This window comes from Nycticebus coucang, chromosome 4 (assembly GCF_027406575.1).
Source record: "Nycticebus coucang isolate mNycCou1 chromosome 4, mNycCou1.pri, whole genome shotgun sequence".
NCBI lineage: Eukaryota > Metazoa > Chordata > Mammalia > Primates > Lorisidae > Nycticebus > Nycticebus coucang.
This window is the reverse complement of record NC_069783.1, coordinates 8,736,988-8,757,270: the sequence shown is the minus strand read 5'-3', so window position 1 is coordinate 8,757,270 and position 20,283 is coordinate 8,736,988. Positions and strand designations below refer to the sequence as shown.

Here is a 20,283-nt window from a genome sequence, read left to right as displayed (position 1 = left end):
ACAAGATAAGAACAAATGGGCCAAGTACTATCATGATGAAAGTTAATGAGCTAAGTGCTGTGACAAATTGTTTTACTTATCCATTAGCTGCTAGATCTGCATTATGTTACCTTACTGTTATCTAACTGCCCTTGTGTTACCTATTGTTTAAACCGCTAAATTGCAAGGTTCACTTCTGTAAAAGGGGTCATTGTGACCCCGTGCTTGCTTTTTGCTTCTTTTGCCAACTTTCTTTTTGCTTCTAATTGCTAACTTTCAGCCCACCTGTTTGGCCCTTTGCTAACTTTCAGACTAGAAAAACCCCAACTTCAGACCCCTCAATGCTCTCTCACTTACTCTGCTTTAGACTTTGCTGCGAAAGCCCCATGGTTAATAAAAGACTCCTTTTTGAAATTCTAATTTGAATAGGTGGTCCTTATCTCACTTCATAACTTTAGCCTCTCAGAAGTGCTAGGACTACAGGCGTTGGCCTTAGTTTTTCTTTATTTTTTTTTTTCTATTTTTAGTAGAGACAGGGTCTCACTCTTGCTCAGGGTGGCCATGAGCTCAAGCAATCCACCCACCTTGGCCTCCCAGACTGCTAGGATTATAGGTGTGAGCCACTGTGCCCAGCTTATCTGTGGATTTAGAACAACCAAATGAGATCTAATAACTTGGCTCCATGTCCTACATTTGGATGATTAAGATAGTACATCAACGTTGTCGTGGGCACCTGTAGTACCAGCTACTCGGGAGGCTGAGGCAAGAGAATCACATAGGCCCAACAGTTGGATGTTGCTGTGAGCTGTGACACCACCACACCCTACCAAGGGCAACATAGTGAGACTCTGTTTCACAAAAAACAAACAAACAAAAAAAAAGGGCGGCACCTATGGCTCAGTGGGTAGGGTGCCAGCCCCATATACCAAGGGTGGCCTGTTAGAATCCAGCCCTGGCCAAATTGCAACAAAACCAAAACGGGGCGCCACCCCATTACATATTCTTTTCTTCCTTCTCCACTCCCACTGCATTTGACTATCCTAAAAATAATAATAATAAATAATAATAGAGGTGTGGTGCCTGTGGCTCAGTGAGTAGGACTCCAGCCCCATATACCAAGGGTGGCGGGTTCAAACCAGGCCCCGATGAAATTGCAACAAAAAAATAGCTGGGCGTTGTACCAGGCACCTGTAGTCCAGCTACTCAGGAGGCTGAGGCAAAAGAATCGCATAAGCCCAAGAGTTTGAGGTTGCTGTGAGCTGTGATGCCACAGCACTCTACCCAGGGTGACAGCTTGCGACTCTGTCTCAAAAAAAAAAGAAAGATAGTACGTCAAGGGGGTGAGGGATAAATATTTTCTTGTCTTGATCATAAAAATAAATGGATATAGATTTGAATCCCATGTTTATACCATTTTCTTGGGCATAAAGTTTTTAATATCTACTCTTGAAGTGATAAAGTAGCAAAATTTTCAAGTCGATGGTTGAGAAAGTATATGAAAGTCCATTTTCATAATTACTCTGCAGTCCAGAATTGTTCCATTTTGGAAAGGGTAGATTTGTTTGTTTATTGATTACTTTTTGTTATTGTTTAGGAATCATTGAGGGTACAATAAATTAGGTTACACTGATTGGACAGGTTACATTTTAAAGAAAGCAGGGAAGGTAAGAAGGAAATGTAAGTAAAATACGGGAACAAACACCACTAAGAGTCCCTGAGTTTGAATCAGACAGCTTTGGCGTGTTTCCTCTTCATGATTTGAGGTTAGTTCACTTAAAAATAAGAGCTTTTTTTTGGTTTGGGGTTTTAAAAAAATCCAAAGACCAAAAGCTAGACTTATGACCAATACCTTATACTATTTCCTTTTGCTTTTTTTCTTGGGAAGTGGGGAGGGGGCTGCTTTCCCTTTCTTCCTTATTTAAAACTTTTTTCTTGGGTCGTGCCTGTGGCTCAGTGAGTAAGGCGCCAGCCCCATATACCGAGGGTGGCGGGTTCAAACCCAGCCCCGGCTGAATTGCAACCAAAAAATAGCCGGGCGTTGTGGTGGGCGCCTGTAATCCCAGCTGCTTGGGAGGCTGAGGCAGGAGAATCGTGGAAGCCCAAAAGCTAGAGGTTGCTGTGAGTCCTGTGTACATCATGCCACTCTACTGAAGGTGGTAAGGTGAGACTCTGTCTCTACAAAAAAAAAGTAAAATAAAAATAAATAAATAAATAAATAAACAAAAAAGAAACTTTTTTCTTTCCCCCACGTTTGGGGTTTTGATGAGGCTCAGCATTTGCACACAGAAGCTCTGATGCATAAAGGGAAGGCTGAAGATGGCCTCCCCTCCTCGGGTCCCGCCTTAAGTCTGCCTGTGTACGCGGAGTGGAGGACAGACATTTAAAGGCGGGAGGGCACAGGGGTGCGAAGCTCTGGCGTCCATCTTAGCCCTCAAAGATACTCCCATTTCTACTACCCCTGACCCTACCTAATTTAACGTTTGAGGGCTGTGAGGGTTTGAGAGAAGTAACTGGTGGTCTCCAAGCCCCACTAGAGCTAGCCTGGTAAGTCACCCCCGCGCGCTCCCCTCCACCTGGCACAGGCTGCGGGCGAGCGTGTGCCTGGGGAAGTTTCCATAAATGAACAAAACTGGCCGGGGACGCCCAAGGACTGTCGCAGCCTGAGTGTTTTTGGTTACTGCCGGCTGCCAGACACGGTCGACCGGAGGGTAGACCTGAGGGTCGGGGAGCCGGACCGGGCGGGCAAAGGGGGTCGGCGGGAGGCGAGGAGAGGGAGTCTGGGAAGCAGACTGGGGAGGGGGCCGCGCGCGCCCCTTCGCGCTCCTTGTCTGCACCCATTGCCCGGTCTCTCCCCAGGGCCAGGTGCGCACGCCAACTATCCGGTCGTGTACCCCTAATTGTGTCCCGGCCCCCCGGGCCACGCCCACTTCTCCTGGGCCATCCACTCGCCCCCGCAGCACCCCTGCTCAGATTGCAGCCGCCTCCCCGCCCCGTCCCCGGCTTCCCATCCTCCCCCCACCCTCCCCAATCCTGTACCCCGCTCCTGCCCGCTCCACTGCCTACCCCCCACCCCGCCGCCTCCCAGACCCTCCACCCCGCCGCCTCCCCTCCACTCCACCCTACGCCTCCCCGCCCCGGGCAGCGCCTCCGCCTCTAGGCCGCGCCCCCGCGCGGGGCCTGCGCCGCGGTCCGGCAGGCGGCGGGTGCGCCATGGGCAGCGGCAGCAGCCGGAGCGGCCGGGTCCTGAAGCGGCGGCGCAGCCCGGAGAGCCGCTCGGCCGGGCCCTGCACTACAGCCCCGGAAGGCGCGATGGGGCCGCGAGTGTCGGCGACGGCAGTGGCGCCGACCCAGGCCCGGGGAGCAGCAGGGGCGGCGACCGAGGAGGTGCCTGCGGCGCCCCCCGACGGCAGGGACGAGACCCTGCGCCTGCTGGACCAGCTGCTGGCCGAGTCGGCGGCCTGGGACCAGGGAAAGCCGGCCCAGTGCGCCCCAGTCCGGCCCCGACCCCGCCCCGCCGCGGGCGCGGAGAGTGCGGTGAGTGTGGAGTCGGCTGAGTGCCCCGGGGGGTGACCGGGCCTCCAGCCCGCCGGCCGCGCCCCGCGCCCCGGTCCCTCCGGCCGCGAGTGCCACCATCCTGTCCCGCCCCGCCGCGCATGTCCTCCTCCCTCTCCGCCCCTGGCATCCCCGCGTCCCGCGCAGCCTCCCCTGGCCCGCGCCACGCTCGCAGACGCGCGTGTCCCCGCCGTCTGAGTCCCTCCGAGGACTCTTGCAGAATCACACGGCCTCTCTTCCCCTAACAATCCCTGGGTTTCTCCCACTCTGCCTCCATCGGGTGTGGGTCTGTTTCCAGTTGTGGGTGACCGTGCTGGGAGTAGAGGGACAGACGTGCTGTCCATTCTTGCTGTCTTCCCCTCATTTTCACCTTAATTTTCAAAGAATTTGAAAATGAACACTGAAAGTAACTGCCTCTTTGTTATGTAAGAATTTTCCCCAAATCTCTCAACTGTTTGGGTAGAGGGACAGACGTCCATGGGCAGAAGTGCGTCTCGGGTTTTTTTCTTGGTCGGAGCTTTCTTTCCTTTCCCTTTCTGGACCCACTTGTCCGCCTTCGGAGTACAGCATCCTTGCAGCCCAGGTGTGAGCTGGGCAGAGGTGCTGGCTTTTCCTCAAGTCCCTGGCCTTGGCCCTTTCCTGGACACTGGTGCAGCAGGATGCTAAGTGGGTGGGACTGACAGCCAAACGGTGGTTCACGGCGCCCTGCTGCATCGCACTCACCCGGACCTTTGCCTGGCCATTCAGGCAATTCTCATATTACTGGCTATTTTTAAGACGCTGAGGAATCTCTTTTGAGGTTCCTCACTCTGTCTTCCAGAACACTTGTAATAACAGCCCTACTGTTCTAAAACATGATAAAAACAAAACAAGCATTCTGGCGAGCCCACAGCCTTTGCTCCAGCAGAGCTGATGAACAAGATCCTTAACCATCAGCTCCTGAGCTTGAAGAAGGTGCCAAAAGCAACACCTCCCTCCTCAGAGTCCCTGGAATTCCCTGGGGTTTGCTTAACAACTGGGGGTGGGGGCCAGAGAATGCTCAAAAGCCCAAGGAGGGTGGGGACAGCCAAACCCCTCAGTGCCCAGAGCTCTGCCCAGCTGCCCATCCCCTGTTCTCTGCCACCCTCCCCACTGTTTTTAAAAAGGAAAAGTGAGCTGTGGTAAGCAGGGCTGAATTATATAACAAGATTCTTTTAAGACCACATCAGCATACAGTTATATAACACTAAAAATGGGCAAATAGTTGAGAGATTTGGGGAAAATTCTTACATAACAAAGAGGCAGTTACTTTCAGTGTTCACTTTCAAATTCTTTGAAAATTAAGGTGAAAATGAGGGGAAGACAGCAAGAATGGACATTTTCCTTCTGATTTGCAGAATATCATAGTGACTGATATGACATCTTTCATTCTTTCAGTCATTTCCCAACCACTGTTTGAGCAACTCTGGGTGCTAGAGATGAAGGTAGATGGGGCACACAGTCCTTGCCCTAAAGATGGCCACAGCCTAATGGGGGAGAAAAATCTGCAGACAGAAAGCAGAATGCAGTGTGGTAAGAAAACCACCTAAAGGGTCCACGGGTATGTGTGGGGAAGCTAATCCTGGGAGAGGCAGGTAGCATTCCACAAGGGCCTCAGTTGACCTGAGTCTAGAAGGTCTGTGGACATTGGTATGTGATCAGGAGGGGTGATGGTGCCCAGGTGCCTGGTGCACTGGTTGTGAGTTGAAGAGGTTTTTTTTTCTTCTTCCTTTGAGACAGAGTCTCACTTAGTCGCCCTGGGGTTGACTGCTGTGGCATTGTATCTCACAGCAACCTCAGTGTCTTGGGCTCAAGAGATCCTCTTGCCTCAGCCTTCTGAGTAGCTGGGACTACAGGCACCTACCACAATATCTGGCTATTTTTAGAGACAGGGTCTCGCTCTTGCTCAGGCTGGTCTCAAACTCCTGAGCTCAGGCAATCCGCCTTGGCCACTCCGAGTGCTAGGATTGCAGGCCTGAGCCATCATGCCCAACCTATTGAAGAGGTCTTAAGAGTGTATGCCAGGCAGGGCACAGTGGCTTACCCCTGTAATTCTAGTACTTTAAGAGGCCGAGGTGGTGGATTGCCTGTGGCTCACAGGTTTGAGACCAAACTGAGCAAGAGCGAGACCTCATCTCTAAAAATAGCAAGGTGTTCTGGTGGGCGCCTTTAGTCTCAGCTACTTGGGAGGCTGAGGCAAGAGAATCACTTAAGCCCAGAAGTTTGAGGTTGCTGTGAGCTATGATGCCACAGCACTCTACCAAGGGCGACAAAGTGAGACTCTGTTTCAAAAAAAAAACAACAAAGTGTGTATGCCATGTCTTGTGTATGTCATGTTAGGGGTGGTCCATGTCAGGAATTTGCGCTTTGCTAAGAAAGCTGTGGATATCTTTGAAGGGTAAGGTCGTGACCCTTTGTGTTTTAGTGAGATCACGACAACAGCTGTGGGGAGGATGAACTGGACAGAGTAAGACCAGGACATGACCACCTGCAGGGCTACTCCAGCAGTCCAGGTGATCAGGACCTGAACACAAGCAGCAGCAGCGAGAGGCTTGTAGAGGAGATGGATCAGGAAGTTTTGCAGTGGTGAGATCAGCCAGCTGTGGGTATAAGTGTGGGCTGTATTTATCTTTGCACCAGAAACATTTCTTTTTTTTTTTTTCTTCTTCTTTTTTTGTAGAGACAGAGTCTCACTTTATAGCCCTCGGTAGAGTGCCGTGGCCTCACACAGCTCACAGCAACCTCCAACTCCTGGGCTTAAGCGATTCTCTTGCCTCAGCCTCCCAAGTAGCTGGGACTACAGGCGCCCGCCACAACGCCTGGCTATTTTTTGGTTGCAGTTTGGCCGGGGCCGGGTTTGAAGCCGCCACCCTCGGTATATGGGGCCGGCGCCTTACCGACTGAGCCACAGGTGCCAGAATAGATGCTGGACTCATAGGTTATTAGAGCTGTAAGGGAACTTTAGGGCCCAATTCATTATTTTCAGCCCTGGAAAGATAAAGTCAAAAGGTAGAGGTCTTTTAATTTACTGGCTCTAAAGGTACTGCCCATGGCTTTGAGTGTGGAGTTTATGCTTTTATGCTTTACAGATTACATCCCTTCAGTGATTCTCTCTACAGTTGTACATTTTACAAGAATCTGAGTTAATAGGACACCACTGAGCTTGGAGGAATCAGTATTGAAACCCATACATAGAAGCTGGCCTTTCTTCAAAATGTTAGATAGAATGTTCCCAAGAACAGAGAAAAGGCTGCTAAACTGGGGGTATAAACAATACTATTTTTAGTTCTTTGGAAAGGAAGGAAGAAAACCTTCCTTAGGTATGTAACTATCTAGCATTTGGGGCCGCAAGAGGTATTTTTTATAAGAGAACATCAGATAAGTGAAAATTATTCTTTTAAGTACCTATGTTTAAAAGTTTTAACCACTGTTGATTCAAATGTCTTAGAGATGGATTGCGTATATCCCTGAATCATCATTCTGAATATTATGTATTACACTTGACTATGTTCAAGAAAGAGATGTAGCTACTATCTTTTTTTTTTTCTTTTTTTGAGACAGAGCCTCAAGCTGTCCCTCTGGGTAGAGTGCTGTGACATTACAGCTCACAGCAACCTCCAACTCCAGGGCTGAAGCGTTTCTCCTGCCTCCGCCTCCCAAGTAGCTGGGACTGTAGCCGTCATTGTTGTTCTGACAGGCCCGGGCTGGATTTGAACCTGCCAGCTCAGGTGTATGTGGCCGGCCTCTTGAGCCACAGTCACCGAGCCTGCTAGTATCTTTTTTTTTTTTGTAGAGACAGAGTCTCACTTTATCGCCCTTGGTAGAGTGCAGTGGCATCACACAGCTCACAGCAACCTCCAACTCCTGGGCTTAGCCTCCCGAATAGCTGGGACTACAGGCATCCACCACAACTCCTGACTAATTTTTTTGTTGTTGCATTTGGCCGGGGCCAGGTTTGAACCCACCACCTTCAGTGTATGGGGCTGGTGCCCTACCCACTGAGCCACAGGCACGGCCCATGTAACTAAGTATCATAATGAGACCTTGGGTCTCAGATACGTATGAACTCTTTTTGCCTTTACCGTTATTAATGCCCCTTTTGACTGATACAAACAAGGTAACGGGCACAGAGAGGCTATGTAACTTGACCAAAGCCCCACACTTACAGTGGAGCAGAGATGTGAACCCAGCACCCTTATCCAGATGGCCCCTGACATCTGTGATGTTTGCTTGTCATTGCTTTTCTGTCCTTGGTCTTGCAACTGTGGCTTTTTACTGTTGTCAGCTTACATGTAACCACTCCACTTTTCTTGTATTCTCCAGTCCTCCCCTGCCCTAATAGATGTTTTTCTGAGCTGCTTTGTTGTTTGGGAATCAGATAAGCACTGTAGGGGCAGACCCTGTGTTTCCCAAAGGCCCAAACCTGGGAAAGTTCTTTCTTGGCCTGGAGAATTGCCTTTCTGTGAACGAGCTTTGTGGCAGTTATTTTAGTTGCTCAAATGTTCTTTTTTATCTTACTTCTTAATTCTTGGTTGTTTCCTTGATATAATTAAGGTTGCTAGATAAAAATGAAGTGTTGTCATATTATACTAAAACTGGTAATTTTTTTTTTTTAAGAGATGAGGTCTCACTATGTTGCCCAGGCTGGAGTGCAGTGGCTAGTCACAGGCACGATCCCACTACTGCTCAACACAGGAGTTTTGTTTTTGTTTTTTTTTTCCTTTTTTTTTTGAGACAGAGCCTCAAGCTGTCCCCCTGGGTAGAGTGCCGTGGAAGCACAGCTCACAGCAACCTCCAACTCCTGGGCTCAAGCAATTCTCCTGCCTCAGCCTCCCAAGTAGCTGGGACTACAGGCACCTGACACAATGCCTGGCTATTTTTTGGTTGCAGCCATCATTGTTGTTTGGTGGGCCAGGCTGGATTCGAACCTACCAGCTCAGGTGTATGTGGCTGGCGCCTTAGCTGCTTGAGCCACAGGCGCCGAGCCAGCACAGGAGTTTTGACCAGCTCCGTTTCTGACCTGGGCCGGTTCACCCCTCCTTAGGCAACTTTGTGCCACCTCCCCCTGCCCCTGCTCCTGGGAGGTCACCATATTGATGCTGAACTTAGTGCAGACACCCGATCAGCATAGTGCACTACAGCCCAGAACTCCTGGACTCAAGCGATCCTCTTGTCTCAGCCTCCTGAGTAGCTGGGACTGCAGGTGCACGCTACCGTATCTGGCAATATTTTTTTTTTTTTTTTTGAGACAGAGTCTAACTATGTTACCCTTGGTAGAGTGCCCTGGCATCACAGCTTACAGCCACCTCCAACTTTTGGGTTTAAGTGATTCTCGTGCCTTAGCCACCCAAGTAGCTGAGATTACAGGTGCCCGCCACAACGCCCAGCTATTTTTTTTGTTGTAATTGTCATTGTTGTTTAGCAACAACAATGTTTAGCACTGTTGTTTAGCAGGTCCGGGCCAGGTTCAAACCTGCCAGCCTCAGTGTATGTGGCCAGCGCCGAACCACTGTGCTACGGGCACCAAGCCTAAAACTGTAATTTTTTTTAAATTTATTTTTTATATAGAGTCTCACTTTGCTGCTCTTGGTAGAGTGCTGTGGCATCATAGCTCACAGCAACCTCAAACTCTTGGACTTGAGCAATTCTCTTTCCTCAGCCTCCCAAGTAGCTCAGACTACCAGCACCCACCATAACACCTGGCTATTTTTAGAGACCGGGTCTTGCTCTTGCTTAGGCTGGTCTCAAACTCCTGAGCTCAAGCAATCCACCTGCCTCATCCCTCATCCTCCCAGAGTGCTAGGATTATAGGCATGAACCATCGTGCCCAACCAAAACTGGTAATTTTTATATTAATTTTAGTTTTTGAGAGGGGGATCAAGCTGGTCTTGAACTCCAGGACTCAAGTGATCCTCTTACCTCAGCCTCCTCAGTAGCTGGGACTATAAGCATGTTGTCAGCCTATGCTTGCACCACCATGACTACCTTAAAATTAATCCTTAAGAAGTAGAAGTATTTAAATGAACAATTTTAAGCCAGGAGTGGTGGCTCATGCCTGTAAGGCCGGTGGCTTGCCTGAGCTCACAGGTTTGACACCAGCCTGAGCCAGAGCGAGACTCCATCTGTGAAATATAGCTGGGCGTTGTGGTGGGCACCTATAGTCCCAGCTACTTGGGAAGGTGAGGCAAGAGGATCACTTGAACCCAAGAGTTTGAGGTTGCTGTGAGCTAAGATACCATGGCACTCTTCCCAGGGTAAACAAGTGAGACTATGCTTAAAAAAAGAAGAATTTATTTATTTATTTTTGAGACAGAGTCTTACTCTGTCCCCCAGGCTAGAGTGCAGTGGTGTCATCATAGCTCACATCATCTTCAAACTTTTGGGCTTAAGAGATCCTCTTGCCTCCCTCAGCCTCCTGAGTAGCTGGAACTACAGGCGTCAGCCACAGTGCACAGCTAGTTTTCTATTTTTAGTAGAGGCAGGGTCTCATTCTTGGTCAGACTGGTCTCAAACTTCTGAGCTCAGGCAATTTGCCCACCTTGGCCTCCCAGAGGGCTAGGATTACAGGTGTGAGCCACTACACGGGGCCTAAATGAAGAATTTTTAAAATTCTCTAACCATAGAATGTTCAGATATTATGGTATACAAGCCCTGAATTGAGAAAAAATTTCTCTTATGTTTAGACAGTAGCAGCTTTCAGTTAAAATCATTTTTTTATGTGAACCATAAAACTTTGTAATGAAACACTAGGTAAAAGGATTTTCATTCTGGATCAGAAGCTCAGGAAAAAATATGAACAGATTTGACGTAAAATACAAATGTAAAGGATAAGATAGTTCTCTCCACTGGGATTCCATTACAAATCCTCATAACCAAGAAATGTAGATTGCATGGGAAAAAATGTGATCATGAGACCACAGCCACTGGTAAAAGTGTGACAGTCTGTGTGCGTCTGTGTCTATATTTATGTCACTAAAATATGACAATTGAGACAGTTCACCAAATAAAGAGACCAACAATGATATTCCTGTTTTCCAATCCATTTCCATAATGCAAATCAACTAGAAAAATGTTTTCTGTTTGTTCTGAGTACCTATACATGTTCCTGGAGACATGCTTGTAAAAATAATTTAGCTTTGTTGCAGATAATATGTATATTAAAAAAGGCAAAGGGGTGGCTGGGTGCCTGTAGCTCAGTGAGTAGGGCTTTGGCCACATATGCTGAAGCTGGCAGTGAGCCCCACACCAGGTGAGCCACACCAGGCCTGCTAAACAACAATGACAACTGCAACCGAAAAATAGCCAGGTGTTGTGGCAGGCGCCTGTAGTCCCAGCTACTCATGAGGCTGAGGCAAGAGAATCACTTAAGTCCAAGAGGTGGAGGTTGCTGTGAGCTGTGACGCCACAGCACTCTACCGAGGGCAACATACTGAGACTGTCTCCAAAAAAAAAGGCAGGGGCGAAATAAACTCATGTTAAGGACTGTATGCGGTATTTCATCTTTGTTATCTGGCTTCTTTCTCCTTCTAATAGCCTTTTGAGGTGAATATTGCTTTCTCCATTTTAGAGATGAGACCACTTCAGCCCAAAGAGATTAATAATTTACCCAGAGTGCTAAGATTATAGGCATGAGCCACCACGCTCATTACCAAAACTAGTAGTTTTTTAATTAATTTTTATTTTTTGAAATGGGGGTTGAGCTGGTCTTGAACTCCTGGACTCAAGTGGATCCTCTTACCTCAGACTCCTCAGACAATACTCAGCAGAGTCAGAATTTATGTACAAGTCTGCTAGGCTCCAGGCCAAGTTATACAACCCAAAATGTTCCGTGTCTTTTCCATTTTGCTCCAAAAGTTCCCAGGTGAAAGGCAGACCCAACACTTGCAATGATTCTACTTACAACAATGACACCAGTGACTTCCCTATTTATCTTTTTCTGTATTATTTTTAAAAATTCATTAATTCCGGCTCAGCGCCCGTGGCATGGAAGTTACGGCGCCAGCCACATACACTGAAGTTGTCGGGTTCCAGCCCAGGCCAGACCAGCTAACCAACAATGACAACTGCAACAAAAAAATAGCTGGGCATTGTGGGCACCTGTAGTCCCAGCTATGTGGGAGCCTGAGGCAAGAGAATCGTTTAAGCCCAAGAGTTTGAGGTTGCTTGTGAGCTGTGACGCCATGGTACTCTACCGAGGGTGACATAGTAAGACTCTGTCTCAAAATAAATATATATATATTCATTAATCCCTGGTGTTTAGTAATTCTGTCACTTTTACCCCAAACAAATTTATCAAGAACTTTTGTCTCTTACCATGAATTTCCCCCACCAGCCTATTTATTCATACGTTTATGTGCTCAGGTTAGGGGTTATCCCCTTTGTACTAAATGTTGTGCAGATTTATAATTATTTACTTCCTGTGCTGTATTTCTAAACGGCATTCATTTTACTTGAACATTTTTCTTTCCTTTTTGAGACAGAGCCATACTCTGTTGCCCAGGCTAAAGTGCTATGGCATCAGCCTAGCTAACAGCAAACCCAAACTCCGAGGTTCAAGTGATCTTCCTGCCTCAGCCTTCCGAGTAGTTGGGACTACAGGTGCCCTCCACAATGCCCGGCTAGTTTTTCTATTTTTAGCATTTTGTGTGTGTGTGTGTGCAGTTTTTGGCTGGGGCTGGGTTTGAACGGTGCTCTACCCCTCTGAGCCACAGGTGCCGCCCCATTTTTAGCTATTTTTAATAGAGACAGGGTCTCTCTCTTGCTTAGGCTGGTCTTGAGCTCAAGGGATCCTCCTGCCTTGGCCTCCCAGAGTGTTGGGATTACCAGCCTGAGTCACTATGCTTGGCTAGTTTAAGCATTTTCTTGAGACTCTGGGTGTTGCCGGTTGCAGGGGGAGAGAGGAGGGTAAGGAACAGGAAAGGGAGGGAGAAGAAGAGGGAGGGAGAGGGGAGGAACAGAGGGAGGAAGACACAGGGTAAGAGAAGAAGAAAGGGAGGAGGGAAGGGCTAGAGAGAGGGAGGAGAGAAAGAGGAGAGAAAGGTCCATTCTTCTGTACCAGCTTGATTCTTTTTTCCTTTTTCTTTCTTTCTTTCGTTTTTTTTTTGAAGCAGTCTCACTATGTCACCCTCTGTAGAATGTTGTGGTATCACAACTCACAGCAACCTCAAACTCTTGGGCTTTAAGCGATTCTCTTGCCTTAGCCTCCCTGGTAGCTGGGAAGACAGGTGCCTGCCACAGCTCCTATTTTTTTTATTGCAGTTGGCATTGTTGTTTTTAGCTGGTCCAGGCCAGGTTCAAACCCACTAGCCTCGGTGTATGTGCCCAGCACCCTACCCACTGAGCTATGGGTGCCACTGCCAGCTTGATTCTCATTAAAGATAAGACTTTGCAGTTCACTTATAATCACTTGGAAATTCTTCCAGATGCGAAACAGGCATCCTCCAAATAGCCACTGCTCAGTAGGGGCATTCCAACAGCGGGTTCTTTCTGTATATTATGTTACTTAGCAGAACTGGTATCCCCTCCCGCCGATTCCATTCACAGACAAGGGCCAGAGAGGTTAGTTAACTTGGCTAGGGTGCCCTGTAAGGAACAGATCCAAGTCTGACATCAAACTCTCCACCCTGTGCTCGGTATTGCTCCAGAATTTTAATTAAGTGAATTTGCCATCAAGAGGGATTATAATTTGTCCCCAAGTTCCTCTTGTGCTCCCATGCGTCTAGGAGCCTTTAACTGCTACCCTGCTTACCGCACATCATATTGCAAACCTTAAAGATTGGTTTAGTGCAGCAAAGGTTGTGCTTATTTTTAAAGTTTCTTTTAAAAATTAGAATAGTTGATATACAAGCACGTGAGAAAAAAATCTGCCCCTTGTTCTCTGCAGTAAAAAAATGAAAGTGATCTCAGTAATAAGAGGTTTTAAAATAAAAAATGACACTACCCAGGGTGACAGAGTGAGACTGTGTCTCAAAAAAAAAATAAAAGAATAAGGATGATCCCTGTCTTTCTTTTTACTTTATAATTATAAATGTTCATTGTATAAATATTGGAGAACAGAAATGTATTTAGAAAGTAAATTAAAAACAGTTTACCCTCCACAGACATCACTGATAATATTTTGATGTATTTCCTTCGAAGTATGTCTCTCTTTCTCTGCATATCTTCCATTAAGATCATTTACATAAAAGTCATAGCCTAGCATCTTTTTATTTAACATAAGAATTTCTAGGTGTGGTGCCCGTAGCTCAGTTGTTAGGGGGCCAGCCATGTACACCAAGGCTGGCATGTTCAAACCTGGCCCAGGCCTGCCAAACAACAATGACAACTGTAACAACAACAAAATAGCCAGGCGTTGTGGTGGGCACCTGTAGTCCCAGGTACTTGGGAGGCTGAGGCAAGAGAATCGCGTAAGCCTAAGAGTTGGAGGTTGCTGTGAGCTGTGATGCCACGGCACTCTACCCAGGGTGACATAGTGAGACTCTGTCTTAAAAAAAAAAAAATTTCTTTCATATTTATGGCCTCATAATATGCCTACCTAATAGAGTACCATTATTTAATTCAGGGGTCCTCAAACTTTTTAAACAAGGGGTCAGTTCACTGTCCCTCAGACCGTTGGAGGGCTGGACTATAGTTTAAGAAAAAACCTACGAACAAATTCCTATGCACACTGTACATATCTTATTTTGAAGTAAAAAAACAAAACGGGAACAAATACAATCACACCACTGCATGTGGCCCGCGGGCTGCAGTTTGAGGACCCCTGAAATTTAGGCAATTTCCAGGTTGGATTTTTTGGTTTTGTTTTTTATCAATGCTGAGAATCTTTTTTTTTTTTTTTTTTTTCACTTTTTGGCCAGGGCTAGGTTTGAACCCGCCACCTCCGGCATATGGGACCGGCACCCTACTCCTTGAGCCACAGGCGCCACCCAGCAATGCTGAGAATCTTTTTTTTTTGTAGAGACACAGTTTCACTTTATTGCCCTAGGTAGAGTGCCGTGGCGTCACACAGTTCACAGCAACCTCCAACTCCTGGGCTTAGGCGATTCTCCTGCCTCAGCCTCCCGAGTAGCTGGGACTACAGGCGCCCGCCACAATGCCTGGCTATTTTTTTGTTGCAGTTTGGCCGAGGCTGGGTTTGAACCCACCACCCTCGGTATATGGGGCCGGCACCCTGCTCACTGAGCCACAGGCGCCACCCAATGCTGAGAATCTTAACAAAAATTTAAAGGCAAAGGCAATTTTGTATCATTGACAATTTAAAATGGCTCCCAGGATACATTTTTCTAATTTACCATCGATTTTCTCTTGTTCCTTTTCAAATTTACATTTTTCTATCTCAAAAGTTGATATTGTTGAAATTATGACAGAGTCCATTCTGAGTTATTCTACTTAAACTATTTCATAAGCAGCTTTTCACATTTCTAAGCTAAATTTTGTTTTTTTGAGACAGAATCTCAAGCTGTCATCCTGAGTAGAGTGCTGTGACATCATAGCTCACAGCAACCTCCAACTCTTGGGCTCAAGCGATCCTCTTGCCTTGGTTTTTCTGTTTTTGGTAGACAGGAGTCTTGCTTTTGCTCAGGCTCATCTCGAACCTGTGAGCTCAAGCAATCCACCCACGACCTCCCAGAGTACTAGGATTACAGTGTGAGCCTCTGTGCCTGGCCCTTAATTATTAGTGAGTGACAAATGCCCCATCGGATTTATATATCGTAATTCCCTAAACCTTTATATCCTATTACTGTGGTGGATTTATTTTCAACTTTGTACCTATATAGACTTAGGTGTCCAAGGCAGAATTCCTTTCCCAAAATCAACGAAACTTCAAAATCAACAGTATTCTAATGGGATACTTGAAATGGGATACTTGATATTTAGGGTAGGAAAATTATGTGAGAAAAGCTAAGGATTTGTATTTGTATTTTATTAAGTTATTTAATCAAATTATGTTATTTTTAAATCAGCAGTATCTCTGCCAATCTGTGGCTATTAATTAGGAAAATGTCTCATCTACCATTGATTCACTCGAGTCACATGTTTTCTGAGCACCTGCCAGGTACTGTTCTAGGTGCTGGGTATGTATCGGGGAACCAAACAGACAAAACCTTCACTTACAGACCTGTCAGGTCAGTCCAACAGCTGGCAAGAGAAGACAAAACAGAGAAGCAGCAAGGAGGTGGGAGGACAGCCTTGCGGGCGGGGCTGTCATACTGAGCAGGGTGGGTAAGGAGGGGTACTGAGGGGATGTTTGGGCAAAGCTGCGCAGGAGGCCAGGGGCCGCCATGCTTCTATGAGAAAGAGTGTTCCCTGCAGAACCATCAGAAGTCAGAGGCCTCGGGTGGGAGGCCGCTGGGTGTGTACACAGAGCAAGATGCTGGGTGGGGAGGCTGGAGCGGGAGTAGGTAGGTGCTGTGGAGGTAAAGGGACTATCCCGTCCAGACCCCTTTGGCTTCTATTTTGTTTTAGTTTTTATTTTTTTGCAGTTTTTGGCTGGGGCCGGGCTTGAACCCGCCACCTCCAGCATATGGGGCTGGTGCCCTACTCCTTTGAGCCACAGGCACCGTCCTGGCTTCTACTTTAATGAGCTGGCAGCTGCTAGAGGGTAGGCTACACACCATGGGGGTGTGTCTGATCGATGGTTGAGGCTCACCCTGACTGCCATGTTGAACAAAGAGGGGATGGGCTGATAGGCACAGGACAAAAGCTGGGAGTGACACTGGGGTGGAGGCTTTTATAGTCATTCAAACAAGAAGGGGGGTGATGAGGAGTGTTTGGATTATGGATTTACTCAGGGGATGGCTGCGGGATGTGTGAGAAAGTAGTCTAGGGTGACCCCAAAGTTCTGGCTGAAGCAGCTGGAGGGATGTAATTGCAGTTAACTGACAACAGGAAATGTGCAAGGGAGCACATGACCCAGTGAGGAAGGCTGTCCTCAGCCCAAGGCCAAGCTCTGCCCTGATGCAAATGCCCAGGGTCCTTTCAGTTTCTTTACATTGTTAGAACCCACGATGACTGGTGCAGAAGGGACCTTGGAGATGGTTCAGTCCATCTTATTTATATCTGAGGCCTGAGGGGTCCAGCAAGGTGATTGTACAAGTTCTCCCGGTGGTACTAAGGCTCCAAGCAAGTACAAGGATGTGACTGTCAACCTCACCCATACTAGCTTGGTCAGCTGGACATTGGGGTTTGGGTCAAACTGACTGCCGCCATCCCATGTCGGCATAGACAAGGAATGTTTTCTACTGGAGATTTGGAGGAATTACATGGACATGCCTGTGAACATGCTTCACAGGGCATGAAATGTGCTGAAAGTACATAAATGTAACGTGTGGCGTTTTCTTCCAGTCACCTCTTTGTGGCTCTCTAGGTCTCCCTTGCCTTCTTTCTTGGTGGCTTTGGAAGCCCCTCCCCCAGGCCTCACCAGTGGGCAGTCTGTCGCAGCCAGAGGGTATTTCTCTGGAGCCTTTTTTGGAACAAGTCCTTGTCATTTTAGCAGTGCAGAACAGCTCTCACAGAGAGGCCACCCGCACCCCTCAGCTTCTGCTGTCCCAGAAGCCCTTAAGTGGAACTTCCCAGGAGGACGGGCAGCCCTGGCCACTGTGTGGGGAGAACAGTGCCCTCGGCCTTGACGGGCAAACACTGGGAGGTCGGGCAGCAGGGTGGGCGACTATCTGCTGTGAGTCAGCCACCTAATCTGGGCTTCAGAGAAGGGTCATTCTCTCTCCCAGGTGGATCTCATGTACTCCATGGTGTCAGTTGTTCCCAAATGGGTGTCACCAGCATTACTCTTTCTCCTGTGTGCCAGCTCCACAAGCATGTCCAACTCAGCGTACCTAAAACAAACTTGTGAATTGCCTGTAGAAAAAAAAGGATAAGTCTTCAAGTGGAAGGGGGACCATATCCGTACAATGGAATAAAAGGGGGGTGAACTATTACTGATACACGTGACAACAAGGATAGATCTCAGAAACATTATGCTGAGTGAAAGAAACCAGACACAAAAGGGTGCAGACTGTATGATTCCACTATCTGGACTTCTAGAAAGGGTACTCTAGTCCAGATCAGTGGTGGAGGCCAGGAAGGAAGGAGGCACTCAGAGGGGCAGAGGAATGCTTGGGTTTAATGGGTCTGTGTGTGTATGTATATAGCATGTACGTAGTATGTATACGAGGTCACAACTTAACAAATTGTATTTTTTTTTAAGCCAGAATCTCACTCTGTTGCCCCCGCTAGAGTGCCGTGGCATCAGCCTAGCTCACAGCAACCTCAAACACCTGGGTTTGAGTAATCCTCCTGCCTCAGCCTCCTGAGAAGCTGGGACTACAGTTGTCTACCACAATGCCTGGCCAATTTTTCTATGTTTAGTAGAGATGGGGTCTCACTCTTGCTCAGGCTGGTCTCAAATTCCTGAGCTCAAGTGTGATCCTTCTGCCTTGGCCTCCCAGAGTGCTGGAATTATAGGTGTGAGCCACCATGCCTGGCTCCAAGTTGTATGTTTTAAATATCTGAAGTTTGTTCTATCAATTATCCACAAAATTGCTAGGTATACATATGTACACACCCTGTATCTATATCTACGGTATATAAACACATATAGATAGAATCTGTTGAAATTAAGAGTTAAGAAGAGGACTTTTTCTTTTTTTTTGTTTTTTTGTAGAGACAGAGTCTCACTTTATGGCCCTTGGTAGAGTGCCGTGGCCTCACACAGCTCACAGCAACCTCCAACTCCTGGGCTTAAGCGATTCTCTTGCCTCAGCCTCCCGAGTAGCTGGGACTACAGGCGCCCGCCACAACGCCCGGCTATTTTTTTATTTTTTGTTGCAGTTTGGCCGGGGCTGGGTTTGAACCTGCCACCCTCGGCATATGGGGCCGGCGCCTTACAGACTGAGCCACAGGCGCCGCCCAAGAAGAGGACTTTTTCAATAGAAGAAATGGGATATAATCTATAATATGCTGTGGATTTTTTTAAAAAGTAACCTTTGAAACTTTAATTTTCTTTTTTTTTTTTTTTTTAATTTTTATTTTATTATTTATTTATTTTTTTTTTTGTAGAGACAGAGTCTCACCTTATCGCCCTCGGTAGAGTGCCGTGGCGTCACACAGCTCACAGCAACCTCTAAATCCTTGGGCTTAGGCGATTCTCTTGACTCAGCCTCCCAAGTAGCTGGGACTACAGGCGCCCGCCATTAATTTTCACAAAAACCTTGGTTGTTTAAGAGTCAAGGAGACAGAGCTCTTACTTGGTTCCTTCTCATGTTTTCTGCTCCTTGTTTGGCTGTGGTTTGGTCTTTCCAGAGCCTCCCTATAAATCTTCAGGGATGACACAAACCCTCTAAAGGTGTACACGCACACACATATTAGCAGCATACCCAGTTCCCAGGGCCCCCGCACGTCCAGATGTCTGACTGCAGGTGGCAGGCAGCCAGCTGGCACTAAATAGTGGCAGGAGCTTGTGTCTGCACCAGGTCTGAAGCTGCCACCAGGGGCTGCTGTGTCCTTCCTTTCTTACAAGCTCCTCCGTGCTGCTTCAGCAAGCTGTGCGTTCTGGGCAGGAATCTGGTGGTGTTCCCCTTCTGAGAAAGTCAAGTTGAAGCCTTAAACAAATTGGCCAGAAAAAGGGCCATATTCAAACCAAAAGCACAGAGAGACGTGTGAGAGGAAACCAAACAAGATAGGACAAGTCTGAGCCATCAGAGAAATTGAAAAGGAGGAGCCTGGCTCGGCACCCACAGCACAGTGGTTATGGCGCCGGCCACATGTACCGAAGATGGTGGGTCGAACCCGACCTGGGCCAGCTAAACAACAATGGCAGCTGCAACAACAACAAAAATAGCCAGGCCTTGTGGTGGACGCCTGTAGTCCAAGATACTTAGGAGGCTAAGGCAAGAGAATCGCTTAAGCCCAAGAGTTGGAGGTTGCTGTGAGCTATGACGCTACAGCACTCTACCAAGGGTGACATAGTAAGACTCTGTCTCAAAAGAAAAGCAAAGGAAGATCCTGGCCTTCCCTCTGCACTGCACTGGGGGTAGATTCACACACAGGTGGTGTTCCATCATCAAAGCTGCCCTGAGGCTGAGGTGCTATCTAGTCATTATTGAGCAGAGTAAGGTCCCTACACCAGGCAAAGCCCCTGTGGCCTGGGTTTGGCAGCCCTTTCTGAGGGGTGGCAGCAGGCAGGTAATTGTCTATACGGACCGACAGGTGTTTGGCGCAGTGGTGTCCCTCCTGCCTTCAGGAGGGTCTCCATCTCAGCAGATTTGCAAACAGCACGATGAACGTACGCTAGAAGTCAGGGTAAAGCAAAACCTGTCAGAGGGCCCCTGGCCAGTCAGGGAGAAGTGGGCAGCTTTGGGGGAGGCGCCCAGGCATGGAAAGGAGAGTGGGAACAGTGAGTATGACGCGCTCTCACTCCGTGGCCCCCTTGCCTTTCCTGCTGAGCATCTGCAGGGATCTGAGACATGGAACGCATAAGTCCAGACAGAGCGCTTTGGCTGGGAGGAACAGACCCTTGGACTTGCAGCCTCTCCCTCACAGGCAGATCTGACTGTTGGTTCTCTGGGTTGAGCCAAAGTCTACACAATGTGTGTACACATCCAATGTGTGTACACATCCTGGGACAGGCAGAAGGAATGTGGTGCCTCTTTCCCACATGAGCTCTTCAGATAATCAAGTCAGCTATCCTGATCACTCCATTTGTGTCTTGGAAACTAAACACAAACAGGGTGCTTGCCA

The 20,283-nt window shown here is 47.8% G+C and overlaps 1 protein-coding gene across 1 annotated transcript in view; it reads left to right on the top strand.

Annotated features, from left to right (window-relative positions):
- Nucleotides 1-3,085: 3,085 nt before the first annotated feature.
- Nucleotides 3,086-20,283, top strand: part of CYS1 (cystin 1) — a 32,791-nt gene continuing 15,593 nt past the window's right edge. Inside the window, exon 1 of the mRNA XM_053589694.1 lies at nucleotides 3,086-3,513. Coding sequence (XP_053445669.1) covers nucleotides 3,190-3,513 — 324 coding nt within the window. The 5' untranslated portion in view covers nucleotides 3,086-3,189. The remainder of the gene's footprint in view (nucleotides 3,514-20,283) is intronic.